The sequence below is a fragment of the Haliotis rubra genome, unplaced genomic scaffold (genome assembly GCF_003918875.1).
Source record: "Haliotis rubra isolate DU_JTF1 unplaced genomic scaffold, ASM391887v1 Scf587, whole genome shotgun sequence".
Classification (NCBI taxonomy): domain Eukaryota; kingdom Metazoa; phylum Mollusca; class Gastropoda; order Lepetellida; family Haliotidae; genus Haliotis; species Haliotis rubra.
In genome coordinates this window covers 182,156-196,532 of record NW_025767287.1, presented here as the reverse complement: position 1 = coordinate 196,532, position 14,377 = coordinate 182,156, and the positions used below count along the sequence as shown (strand labels likewise).

General features: G+C 44.5%; 1 protein-coding gene across 1 annotated transcript in view; it reads left to right on the top strand.

The window, feature by feature from the left end:
• Positions 1 to 14,377, top strand: part of LOC124254936 — a 71,203-nt gene that overhangs the window by 43,305 nt on the left and 13,521 nt on the right. Inside the window, 5 exon segments of the mRNA XM_046688778.1 lie at positions 301 to 4,319; positions 4,322 to 4,584; positions 8,246 to 8,266; positions 13,131 to 13,316; positions 13,975 to 14,062. Coding sequence (XP_046544734.1) covers positions 301 to 4,319; positions 4,322 to 4,584; positions 8,246 to 8,266; positions 13,131 to 13,316; positions 13,975 to 14,062 — 4,577 coding nt within the window.

Below are 14,377 nucleotides of genomic sequence, written 5' to 3'. Positions count from 1 at the left end.
ACTTCATAAATGTATAAATATACTAAAACTGTGGCTGGCTGTGTATACAGGCATGTTGTTTAATCTAGATTATGTTGCCTACTGAAGTAGTACACAGCAGAACAAAATCCCACAAGTGAATAGTTCCTGTAACGATGCTAATTCTTTTCCGTAAGTCACAATCCATGTGTACAATTGAGACTTAACGAACGAATGTTTAAGTTAGATTTTATAGACTAATGTTGAAGGCTTGTTGGAGTTTGTTATAGTTGAGTGTGTGCACCACTGATTACAACTGATAAGCCTGTTTGTTTGTTTCAGATCGCAATGGCTTTGATGTTATGGAGAAGCCTAAGGTTGCTTTGATTGATGGCAAGTGTGATTGCTGTCCGTATGGATACCACATTGACCTGGACTTTGTGAACTTCTGTGAGAACATTACAAGTGGCTCCACTCTGAAGCAGCTGAAGCGAATCCAGCGAGCCAAGCGGAAATTACGCAAGTCGATGGAGGTGATGCTGCAGCAGCAGAATCAGGCGCGCATGGAAGAGGCGGGTACACCGCCACCAGACGTCGTCCACTCCACCGAGGCCAGTCGACTCATGCACATGGTGGAGTATGAACAGTCGTCCACCCACAGAATACTGGATGAGATTGACTCCTCAGTCGATCAGACCATAGCTCACATTGACTACATGATGAGGCCAACACGCAAACAGCAGCGATATTTTAGCTCTGATAGTGAAGATGGTGTCAGCCCTGTAAGTCCGACGAGATATAATACATTCCCATTACGACGAAGTCCAAATGGCGACGAATCTTCACATTTTGCTACATCACTGTCAACTTCTGGACGAACTGATTCCATGAGTTCGCTGTCATCTGTTTCCACTGTATCAAGCGAGAACCCACAAGGTCAGATTATGGCAACCCATGGAGGACATGGGACACAGTATGTCCATACCACTGCCACAGCTGAAATAGCTCACCCAACCCACAGCCAAACCCTGAACCAATCCCACAGCAAATCACACAGCACTCACACCCACAGCAGCCACAGCAGCCACAGCACTCACCAGACACAGAAGTATCGCACAGTCACGTCTGCCCAACTGGCAGAGACAATGGCCACTCACTTCCCCCAGACCGAGAGAGATGGTGCCATATCTCCCCAGTCCAACACTGCCAACATCAGCAAGATGTCCCTGTCTGCGATCAGGGAGGCCATGGCCATGAGTCTTCAGAGAATGAAAGACCTAGAGGAGCAGGTGAAGGCCCTGCCTATCCTGCAAGTTAGAATCTCAGTGCTCAAGGAGGAGAAGAGGCTACTGATGCTACAGCTCCAGGCAAGGAACAGCAAGCTGAACACCAGGAGTATTGGAGTTGGAGACAAGTCCATTCATGAAGTTGAAGTAGCTGAAGCAATGCCTGTCATGAAGATAGTACAAGCTCAGTCTCCTGTCAAGACAATAAGGTTCCCTGAAGTACCCATGTCTCCAATGTCACCACAGATGTCAACGCCTATCAAGAGCCCTCCTCCCACTCTGCCGAAACCCAAGAAATCTCGAACTGTTGGTATTGGAGAGCACAGTGTCATTGAGCCGTACCTGCTGCAACCAGATCTCCCAACAGGATACACAGTGAAAGAAAATGAGGTCCACACAGAGATCAGAACACGCGTCTATGAGCTGGAGACTCTTAGTCGTTCCTTCAGGGATATGCCTCGTCTCGAGACCACGTTTGACCCTCAGCTGAAGAGTCCTATGTTATCTCCTGTTCAGGCATCAAGTCCAAAGACTCACATCACTATCAACCAGATACAGAGAGGAGGAGGACCTAAGGCACTGACTCGCAGCATTGGGGTTGGAGATGGCAATGTGTTCGACAATTCCGGTCTGCACATCCATGAAAAGGAACTGAGGACCGTCATCATTGGCCAAGGGGGACCAGTCGGGAAAAGGAATGTAGGTGTTGAATGTCGAGTCCCAACTAGAGATGTGGGGGTCTCCTATGTGTGTGATGATGAAAAGCCTTCAACAAGAACAGTTGGGATAAATGTTGACACTGGCAGCCTCCTGACTTCCTTGAGCTTCAAAGGGGAGGAACTGAGAGGAGCCCTGCGGGATATGCTCAGTAAAAATGTCCGTTCCATTGGCACAAATTGTAACTTCAGACCTTTGACTAATGATGTTGGCACCGATTCAGATCAAATAAAAACAGTAACTGTAGGCGTTGGAGACTGCCGGACAGATGTTGATGTGAGAGCTCACCATGTGATGAGGTCCGTCGGCGTGGGCTTCCACCCCGAAATGACAAGCCGTTACGTGGGCACAGAGAAAGGATGGATGTTGGACCAGGGAACCAATACTCCTATTGCGGACAAGAAGAGCAAGAGCACATCCACAGAGAAGCCTAGGTTTGTGTATGCCTCAACCAACACAGACTCAGCTTCCCTCAGAAACAGCAGCAACCAGACGGACCACAAGATATTCTATGCAACAGACCAACTGAAGAATGCCAGTTGCAATACTCAGAAACAAGCTGCCCAGTCCATAGGAGTGAATACTGATTTCAAGTGTTTGAAGTCTGATACTTTTGACTTTGCAATTACATTCCAGAATGAATCTTCTAATACCGAGTTCAGTGTTGCTGAGAAGGGTGTTAACACTGATAGCAGATATGGTGACAAGAGTGCTGCACAGTCTGTGAAGACTGTTGGTGTGAGCAAGGACATGGACAGTGGGCAGCAACAGAGGCAGTTCGGAGAGCAGGTGTCGAGGAGCTCAGTGGAAACTGTCAGCACCGTGCGTAGCAACCAGAGCGCCACAGTGAACAGCGGAGGCAGCTACATGCCAGCTGATATGAGCAGATTCATGAGTGTTGGGGGTTCTTCCAGTGTTGAGTCTCAGAGAAGTTCTGTGGGAAGTACTGAGGTCAAGAGGAGACAATTAGAGAGTTCACCAAAGTCATCACCCAAAAGAAAATCAGGTGATGAGTTTGAGGAATATCGATATTCTGAAGAGTCTTACGTTATCCGTGGTAGTGATTTGGAGCATGGGGACTTTGAAATTGTGAAAGATTTAGGTGGGACTGAAAAGAGAATTGTTGCTAAAAAATCGGACTTGCCTCTGGAACAAGTGCTAGGGATTAATGAACAAAGAAAGACTGGGAGGCTGCAGGCGGGTGGGCAAGATGGACTGTCAATCAGAGAAGAGCAAGTAACATACAGAAGCTCAGGAACAGACTTTGGACTGTCCAGACAATCTGGAGAAAAGGCAGAACGTGATAGGGTTGATGGCAGTAGTGGCGAGGCTGTTGGGTACATCAGGTATCTTCAGGACTCCACTGGTGGAGATGGTCAAAGTGGAACATCAAGTGCACACAGTACTACTATAATTTCTGCTGATGAGGTGTTGAGGCGAAGTAGCAGTGGCAGCTCAGAATCAACTGGAGGAAGTGGAATAACATCAATGCAGGAAAGCGTCACACGGAGAAGTGGAGGTGGTAGCGGTACCACAACTGTCCAAGAGACAGTCGTTCAGAGAAGTGCCGAGGGCAGAGGTGGCACTGGTAGGACTATTGTACAAGCTAGCGGAGGTGGATACACTTTCGCAGAAGGAAGTGGAGCTGGCAGTGGTATGACAGCTTTTCAAGGACAAGGAGGAGATGGCAGTATGAGAACTGTTCAAGAGACTGTTGTACAGAGAAGTGGTGGAGGTGGTAGTGGAATGACAGTTGTTCAAGGAACTGGAGGTGGTAGTGGTACAACAACTGTTCAGGAGACTGTAGTGCAGAGAAGTGCTGGTGGCAGAGGTGGCAGTGGGATGACTATTGTACAAACAGGTGGAGGTGGGTACACTTTTGCGGAAGGAAGTGGAGGTGGTAGCGGTATGACAACTGTTCAGGAAACTGTAGTGCAAAGCAGTGGAGGAGGTAGTGGGTTTTCTTCATCTCTTACTTCTCCATCTCATGGTCTGACTCTAAATGTGGACAATGCTAGTCCAAGGTCTAACAGACGTGGGTTATGGGAAAGGGATGGTGGCATTGATGGAATAGCTGGCTTCAGCCTGAGTACAAGCCCAACCCGCCTCAGTGGTGGATCCTTCACTTCAGATTCAGGAGGCTCTGACACACAGATCTTGGAGAGTCCAGATAGTGGCAGGCAGAGGTCAGTTGTCACACGAACAGTGACCACAACACAATCCACGCGAGGCGGTGCTGATGTGACTGTTGAGGAGACAACTTCCTCTCAAGGTGGGAAGGTGACCTCCACAAAAACTGTAACGGTAACCCAGACCTGCTTGGCAGCGTCCAGAGACATGAACAGTCAATGTTGAAATCTGGACTGGATATTTTAGATGGTAATATGACTTCATCCCAGTACTCCAATGAAAGTGGGTTCTCTGTGACTCCCAGCAGCTCCCAAGGGGACTTCAACAAGGGGCTGGGGAGCGACTTGGATAGAAACAGAATGTCCTCCTCCCACAGCAGTGTGAATACATCCTTCGACTCTGAGAATGGCACCCTCAAGTCATGCATCAAACGCAGCAAGTCAGACACGCAAGTGAAGAAGGGAATCTCATTTGCTTCAACAGTTGTTGGCGGGTAAGTCAGACATGATGTGCCATTTTCAGGTCATTTTGATTAATTAGTTTTGCACTTCTGTTTCAAATTTAGGGATAGGCATCTCTGTAATTCACTGCGCAGAGTTGTGTCTTTTGGGCATCCCTAAAACTTGTAATTGTTGGTTGAATAACAGTTCACCTTGATGATGTTTTTGAATTTGTCAGCAAGATACCTATGGTCATGGATTCGTGGAAGTGGCAAAAATCTAAGGACTGCATTGCTTTGGCTTGCCTCTCGCATTAGGCTGGGATGCCATGATATAGCTGGAATTCCATTCAAAGCAGTGCTAGACCCAACTCACTCACTCACACACTGATTCAAAGAAGCAGTCTTTAACTTTAGCCACTGATGTGAAGCCAGCATCTAGTAAATTGTGTGCAGCCAAGTAAGCTCTGCTGACATTAATTCATTTGAAAAGGCATAAATGTACACACAAAATATCCTTTGAAACAAGCTCGGGCTAGTAGACTCAAAAACCTTTGGCACAGACTGCAGACGTTAGTATAGCTGAAGCGTAACCAACAGTTTACATTTTGTCAATCTGATCAGCCAGTGTGTAGTCATTGTCCATTTTGGAAATTACAGAATTGGCCTCCATGCTCGACAGCTGCAATATAGATTGGTTGTTCACAGTTGCTTCTGTACATAATTACAGATGAAAATAGAATATCAAATGGCCTGCGAAAGGTGGTGCCCTCTGTTTGCTTAATCAGGCCATTATCAATTACGACTTTATTGATACATTACATAACGTAATAAAAATGGCATCTCTCAGTGAACATGCAACCCACAAATCAGCTCATGAGTTGCTGTGCTCTGGATATGTTGAGGAGAGGTTTAGATCATTAAATATTTGTAAGAGTGCATATCTCTATTTCAGTTCTCTTGATGATTTCTTATTTGATCATCAGTGTCTTGTCAGCTTCATGTAATGCTGGTATTAGTGATATAAGTCAGGAAGACTTGGTTTAACTGAAGTAAAATATTTTGCAGTTGTTAAATGTTATAATTTGTCTTTGTTGGTTTACAAATGTACAAATTCAATGTTAGTGGTCAAAATAATTATACTAAGAATTCAACTCTTAGGTTAGTACTGCTTCAAAGAAAAATAACAAGTTTAAGAATGGTTTGATATCAAAAGGTTATTAATTGTTTTTATGTTAGAATGAAAAATGTAATATTTCTACTGTTTCACCAATTCAAAATCTCATGTATTTTCCTTTCACTTCACTGTAACTACGCAAAATAATGGCAAAAGTCATTTCAGTGGTTTTTGTAAGTCTGTCTTGGAAGCCAACTATAAGTAATATCAGTCCTTATTGTTTGATGAAGTGAGTGCTGTTAAGCTGTGGTGAGCGCTGTTGAGCTGTGGTGAGCACTGTTGAGCTGTAGTGAGCGCTGGTGAGCTGTAGTGAGCACTGGTGAGCTGAGCACTGTTGAGCTGTAGTGAGCGCTGGTGAACTGAGCACTGTTGAGCTGTAGTGAGCACTGTTGAGCTGTTGTGAGCACTGGTGAGCTGTGGTGAGCACTGTTGAGCTGAGCACTGTTGAGCTGTAGTGAGCACTGTTGAGCTGTGGTGAGCACTGTTGAGCTGTAGTGGTGAGCACTGTGAGTGGCTGAGCACCTGGCTGAGCTGAGCACTGTTGAGCTGTGGTGAGCTGGTGAGCTGTTGTGAGTGCTGTTGAGCTGTTGAGCTGAGCTGCCAGTGAGCTGTTGTGAGTGCTGGGGAGCTGTGGTGAGCACTGAGCTGTAGTGAGCACTGGTGAGCTGTAGTGAGCACTGGTGAGCTGTAGTGAGCGCTGGTGAGCTGTAGTGAGCACTGGTGAGCTGTAGTGAGCGCTGTTGAGCTGTTGTGAGCGCTGTTGAGCTGTAGTGAGCACTGTTGAGCTGTGGTGAGCACTGTTGAGCTGTAGTGAGCACTGGTGAGCTGTTGAGCTGAGCGCTGGTGAGCCCTGTTGAGCTGTGAGCTGGTGTGAGCTGTTGAGCTGTGTGGTGAGCTGTTGTTGAGCTGTAGTGGCTGTTGAGATGTAGTGAGCACTGGTGAGCTGAGCAATGTGGTGAGCACTGTGGTGAGCTGTGGTGAGCACTGTTGAGCTGTTGAGCTGTGCTGGAGTGAGCTGTGTGAGCTGTGGTGAGTGAGCACTGTGGTGAGCTGTTGAGTGAGCTGTGAGTGAGCGTTGTGGTGAGCTGTAGAGCTGTGAGCTGTGAGCTGTGGTGAGCTGTTGAGCTGTTGAGTGTGGTGAGCTGTTGAGCTGTAGGTGAGCACTGTGAGCTGTGCAGTGAGCTGTTGAGCTGTAGTGAGTTCTGCTGTTGAGCTGTTTGAGTCACTGTTGTAGAGCTGTGTGTGAGCTGCTGAGCTGTTGTGAGCTGAGCTGTGTAGTGAGCACTGTTGAGCTGTGGTGAGCACTGTTGAGCAGCTGTAGTGAGCGCTGGTGAGCTGAGCGTTGAGCTGTAGTGAGCACTGTTGAGCTGTGGTGAGCTGTTGTGGTGAGCTGTTGTGCTGTTGAGCTGTACTGAGCACTGTTGAGCTGTTGTGAGTGCTGTTGAGCTCACTACAGCGCATGGGCTTATGCTCCAATGTCTTCAGTTGTATGTGATAACAGTCTGGGACCGGTCAAGCTGATGCAAAGTGATATATATGATACACGAGGTATTAAACCAAACTTACGCACTTACAATGCTCATCATGATACACTAGTCTGCATGAAATATTGCCAAAGTTCCTCCTGTTTTGATAGAACCAAAGACGTAGATACGTCTTTGATATAACAAAGGAACATTTAGACTGGTTTTCTTTTCAAAATCTATTTTTATGTCATCAAATGATCTTATCACAACCATGGATGAAAGTCAATGTTAACAGATTGAACCTGTTACAGTCTTAGTGCCAACACTGCTGTTTGGAACAAGGCTCTTATTCAACTGATTAAATACATTATAACCGTGAGATTGTTACTCAATACCCATAGACCTCCTGATGTGCAGATAATTGAAACAATTTGAAAAACATATTTTTGTGCATAAAGAAGAATATTGTGAAATACCAAAGTATTGTGGCACATCAGGAAATCATTTCATACTTAGATCGGAATTTGTGGAGGTACTTCATCCATTCTACTCCTTATACTTACCACAGCAGAAGGGTTGCAATGTCCTTTGAGAAGGGATCAATGTTTTAGATCAAACACTAATTGTGTGTCGGCAATCAAACTGACATGCATGTAGATAGTTGTGCAGTCCTTCAGTTGGTTGTTTTGGTCATGGGCCATTGTGGTCCAGTCATGTAGACATTGTAATGTGCAGAGTTGCTTCCCTTAGGATCCTATGATTGAGGGTTTGAATCTAGTATTTGCCTAGACTATAATCCTTTGTTTATCGACACCTCTATTCATGGGAGGGTGTAACCAAAGTGATAAAGGTATGAGTTTGCACCGACTTGGGCCTTCCTCCCATGTAAATTCTGAAATACAGTTCCAGATGGCTTTAAACCCATCTTACTCCACCTGTGCTGGTCGTAAAGAGGATCAAGTGGCGTGACTTGGTTGTTTGTTGATCTTTGACCATTGTTTATAGTATCTGTCACTGGACTGTCTGGTTCAGACTGGATTATTGGATAAGTGAAGGTTTTTTTATTCTTCAGCAAGAAGGCTTCAGTGAAAAGGTAATGAGCTTTCTTTTGAGAATGTAGCACTCGGTGTGAACATCTATCTACAGCTTCATGACTTTCAAATTTTTAAATAGATGCTTTAGCTCTAATTTTGACATCTAATGAGAGATATGAACGTGTGACAGTGGGTGTGATTAGTAAGATAAGATGGAGGCAACTAACCCTCATCCATGCTTCTGTGGGTGTCAAGAGGAAGTCCCACAGTCGTGATCGGCCATAGGTTATACTTCCTGACACCCAGCAGCCGGTTTTGCACACCGCCTGTAATGCTGTAATCAGTTGTAATGAAAGTGTTTCCTCCAAGCAGCATCCTGTGTATGTTACATGTCAGTCTAAATCATGCATCGCAGCATGCTGATGCGGGGAACCAATATCATTTTGAAATATGAAAGGTTAATCTTTTTATAACTGGTTGGGAAATTGTGTTGCAGAAAATTGAAAAAGTCTGGTTTTGTAGGCTGAACAAAAGAATGTTCAATGTTCACATAATGTTTGTTGTGTGAAAGAATGCAGATCTTCTTATAGGGAGTGGCTCAGGGTATGTCAGATGTGGTCACTGCATTTTGTAGTACAGAGTTATGTCCATAAGTTGTACCAGGATCCGCTGATCATGAGTTGGCATCACAGATCTCCATGATTATGATCCTTGGTTTGTAGAGCACCATACCTCTGCTTGTGGCAAATGTTGTTATATGCATCACTTTCCTGCCATGCTGATTGGCACGTCTTGATACAGAAATACTATTCACAGCAGCATTAAACATAACCTTCCCTTTGCCAGTTGTACCCAAAAGTACACATTCCTCAGTTGCACAAGGAAGAATGGAAGCATTACCCTTGCCTGTTTTGCCATGTGTCATGCCTAATGCATGTCCTTACTCAACCCATTACATCAGCCCTGTCTCCTCCAATACCTACAACAAGTCAGCAGGTCCAACCTACCTGTTAACGACCTTACCTGTACAAGATTAAAAGGCCACTAAGCAGGTAATACCTGTGTTGAGGCAAGACAAGGGTCATCCCTCCTGCCTCCCAAGCATAACAGATCATGACTGTTCTAGACTACATCAATGCTTGCTAACATGTTGAGTCTTGGGAATATCTTTTGAAGATGGAGAACATGTGCTGCTACTAGCATTTGATATCACTTACTTGATACATGGGAGTGCTCATGTCTGAATTAGGATTAAACTAGATTAACTTTATAACATTTTGGCTTATATTAAAGCTACTAGAATGATTGTTCATTTGTAGACAAAAGTAATGTCACATAGAATAGAGTTTCAACTAACAATTTCTTTCTGGCCCGTCCATGTGACAGACTGGCAAATATCATCATTGTGCTTGAAAAGTAATATGCATATCTAGTATCTCCCTATTATATACATATATGCTTATAATTTAATATTACACATATGGTACCATTTGTTGTTGGGTCCAACTTCAGCACTGAAGCAAAACTGATGGTATCATTTTAACATTCATCATATCAGTGTGGATGAATGATGCTGAGTCAGCACTAGCTCGACAGTCAGATGCACCCTGACAGTGGTCCAATAGTCTTACATTTATCTTCCACTAAGTGTAATCCATCACATGTACTCACTAGTACTCTCTAGTCCCCATTAGATTTCCTTAAGTGAAACTATACTAGGGAGCCAGTCGGTCACATGGTGTGAGACAAAAACTCTCGTCCACCGTGACTGTTGCAAAGGAGAGCTTACTTCCCTTATTCTGAAGCTCTATTGATTACCTGGCGTACCACTAGCTGCTGCAGGAAATTACCTCACTTGATACAAGTTTTATGGAAAGTAGTATTGACAGGAAAAGAACTTTGAAACCCAAATTAGGTAGTTGAGTCTCGCAGGAATGATTGATGCCCAGATGTAGCCCATTGTGCTCGTGTAGCCCTTTATCACGGTTCCAGAGCCCCTAGAATGGCATCCTGTCCCATTGTGCTCATGTAGCCCTGCAGCACGGTTCCAGAGCCCCTTGAATGGCATCCTGTCCCATTGTGCTCATATAGCCCTATGTCATGGTTCCAGAGCCCCAAGAATGGCATCCTGTCCCATTGTGCTCATATAGCCCTGTATCATGGTTCCAGAGCCCCTAGAATGGCATCCTGTCCCATTGTGCTCATATAGCCCTGCAGCATGGTTCCAGAGCCCCTAGAATGGCATCCTGTCCCATTGTGCTCATATAGCCCTGCAGCACGTTCCAGAGCCCCTAGAATGGCATCCTGTCCCATTGTGCTCATGTAGCCCTGCAGCACGGTTCCAGAGCCCCTAGAATGGCATCCTGACCTATTATGCTCATGTAGCCCTGCAGCACGGTTCCAGAGCCCCTAGAATGGCATCCTGTCCCATTGTGCTCATATAGCCCTGCAGCACTGTTCCAGAGCCCCTAGAATGGCATCCTGACCTATTGTGCTCATATAGCCCTGCAGCACGGTTCCAGAGCCCCTAGAATGGCATCCTGTCCCATTGTGCTCATATAGCCCTGCAGCACGGTTCCAGAGCCCCTAGAATGGCATCCTGTCCCATTGTGCTCATATAGCCCTGCAGCACGGTTCCAGAGCCCCAAGAATGGCATCCTGTCCCATTGTGCTCATATAGCCCTGCAGCACGGTTCCAGAGCCCCTAGAATGGCATCCTGTCCCATTGTGCGTGCTCATATAGCCCTGCAGCACGGTTCCAGAGCCCCTAGAATGGCATCCTGTCCCATTGTGCTCATGTAGCCCTGCAGCACGGTTCCAGAGCCCCTAGAATGGCATCCTGTCCCATTGTGCTCATATAGCCCTGCAGCACGGTTTCAGAGCCCCAAGAATGGCATCCTGTCCCATTGTGGTCATATAGCCCTGCAGCACGGTTCCAGAGCCCCTAGAATGGCATCCTGACCTATTGTGCTCATATAGCCCTGCAGCACGGTTCCAGAGCCCCTAGAATGGCATCCTGTCCCATTATGCTCATGTAGCCCTGCAGTACGGTTCCAGAGCCCCAAGAATGGCATCCTGTCCCATTGTGCTCATATAGCCCTACAACACGGTTCCAGAGCCCCAAGAATGGCATCCTGTCCCATTGTGCTCATATTGCCCTATGTCATGGTTCCAGAGCCCCTAGAATGGCATCCTGTCCCATTGTGCTCATATAGCCTTGCAGCACGGTTGCATCATATAGCCTTGCAGCACGGTTCCAGAGCCCCTAGAATGGCATCCTGTCCCATTGTGCTCATATAGCCCTATGTCATGGTTCCAGAGCCCCTAGAATGGCATCCTGTCCCATTGTGCTCATATAGCCGGTTGCAGCATCCTGTCCCATTGTGCTCTCCCTATGGGTTCCAGAGCCCCTAGAATGGCATCCTGTCCCATTGTGCTCATATAGCCCTATGTCATGGTTCCAGAGCCCCTAGAATGGCATCCTGTCCCATTGTGCTCATATAGCCCTATATCATGGTTCCAGAGCTCCTAGAATGGCATCCTGTCCCATTGTGCTCATATAGCCCTGCAGCACGGTTCCAGAGCCCCTAGAATGGCATCCTGTCCCATTGTGCTCATATAGCCCTGCAGCACTGTTCCAGAGCCCCTAGAATGGCATCCTGTCCTATTATGTTCATGTAGCCCTGCAGCACGGTTCCAGAGCCCCTAGAATGGCATCCTGTCCCATGTGCTCATATAGCCCTATATCATGGTTCCAGAGCTCCTAGAATGACACCCTTTCTTAACATGTCAAGCACCTGCAGTGCAGAGAGCAGATTTGCATTTCAGCAGGGTGTTGTTTCAAAACTTACACTCTCCTTTATCAGTTATAGTTGTATGAGAAGTCAATACCTGATAGTTCTTATCCTGCAGTGAAGGGGTGTCAGGTTGGCCATATATTCAAGTGTTTGCCATGCCTAAAGGCCTTGATTTTATTCCTTACATTAGTACAGTGTGAAACCCTATCTCTGTGTCATGAGACATGATGTTTGAAAGAATATTATATAAATCCATGTTAACTCACTCATTCACATTCTGCTCTGAGTTGTTCTGAAAGTGACGTTGTAAAGAGTTTGGATGAAAGATTTTCTTGTGTTGTAACTGCTGAAATGTGCTTAAGGAATTTTTCTTCAAATGAAACCATCAAAACCTTGTCCAGTAAGACAGAAATATGCTTATGGTTCCATCTATTACTTTTCACTGCTTTTTGCTTAATCAGAATGTTTGTTTCTTGAAGCTTTTGTCATTGTATTCTTTTATTATTTGTTTTAAGCTTTGGTAATATTTACTTAAGTACAGTAGTACAAGACATGACTAAAATTATTCTGACATTTTTCATCCTTCATCATGGATACATAACATGTAATTGTCAACATGTCAACATCTAATTTCATTGTCATCTTTTTATTAACATAGTAGATTATGTAGATATGTAAGCTTGACTTTGTTTGTGTATAGATCATCAAGTTGGTGACACTTGATACGATCACATCTTATCTATTGATATTCCTGATGTTCACTCTGGGCTGTTTGTATTTTGTGTGTTTCTAATCAATGTGGCAACACTTTGCTTTCTATAGCTGTAAGAGTTTGCTTTCAATAGCTTTGGGAAAAGACTGAATTTTTGCATCTGCTGATCCTTAAAAAAGTATGATATGTCTTCAGTCTACAGTGATATATACACCAGAGCCATTTGCCCCTACTCTTTAGTTTCTTGTCCATTGATTGTGTGGAAAGTTACTCGTAACACATGGAAATGGTGACATCACTTCCTAAGCCAAGCTTCAGTAGTAAATGGCCCCAGGTATATATCATTGTGGAATGGAGTTATCCTCCCCTGGATAAATGAGGGTAAAGTGCTGACTCTTGATTTGTGTTTCGCAGGACTGATTCAGAGGAGTCGACTGATGGAGAGTCCGAGAACGAGGAGGCTGAGGGTTCCGACAGCAGCTACGAGGAGGGGTCATACGATGGTCGTCATGGAAACATTGTGTATCAATGTAAAGATGACGAGGCCATTGCCAAGGGCATCCCAGGTGCTAAGATGTTTGACCAGAATATTCGAGAAACGTATGTGTATTCTCTCTTCCTTATGTTGGGTTTTGTGATTTCATCACCAGTATACTCATATATATATATATATATATATATATATATATATATAGAAAGTGATGAGAATACCGAGCGTACAGTAGTACATATATAAGAAGTTTCTGAAATAATCACACGACACGGATCTTCTCCAACATGTTTCACTTTTATCTTCAGGGAGATCTTCCTTTATTTAATTCCAGAATTTCACCCACAATGCAAACCTTGTGAAAAAAACTTTAAAAGTATAAAGGAACCCTCGTACTTTCACATGTTGCCTTATTTATTTCCATGAGTATATATTTCATATGGATGGAAAGCAAATCATGTTGTGGGTGACAGAATATATGATTCTTTTAAGCATCATTTGTTAAAAGTTTTGTTAACATGTATAATTTTTGTAGGAATTTGCCTTAGTGCAATTTTATCAATCAATTTTTATTTTTTTCAACCTTTAATGTTTTCTTGCAGACTGACCAAAAATCTCTTTAAAATGAGAATTAAGATTTGTTTTGCCATATATTGTTCATGAATAGCTAAGTACAGGAATGCAAGCAAGCATTTTAACTAACCATTAATAATATCACATTTGTGTGGTTTATCGATAACCTTGATTCTGATACAAATGCACCAACAGGTTCGAGCTGAGTGAAGACATGAGGATGTCCTGTAAAGTGCTTGCCAACTATCTGGTTGATTCAACAACCATCAAAACTTCACAACTGGTATGTTTCACTCTCATGTTTTTTAGTTGTATAGCAGAGTTAACAGGAACCTGACAACTTCTGTATGTTCTAACATCACTTGCTTGATAATGGTGTAGGGTAGCCTCATGGTCACGCCGAAGACCCGGGTTCAATTCCCCACATGGGTACAATGTGTGAAGCCTATTTCTGGTGTCCCCCGCCATGATAATGCTGGAATATTGCTAAAGCAGTGTAAGACTAAATTCACTCACTCATTCACTGATAACGGTTTTTATAACCTACACCGAAACATTGCTCTCACTGTAATAAAGAAGTTGTTTATCAATATACATG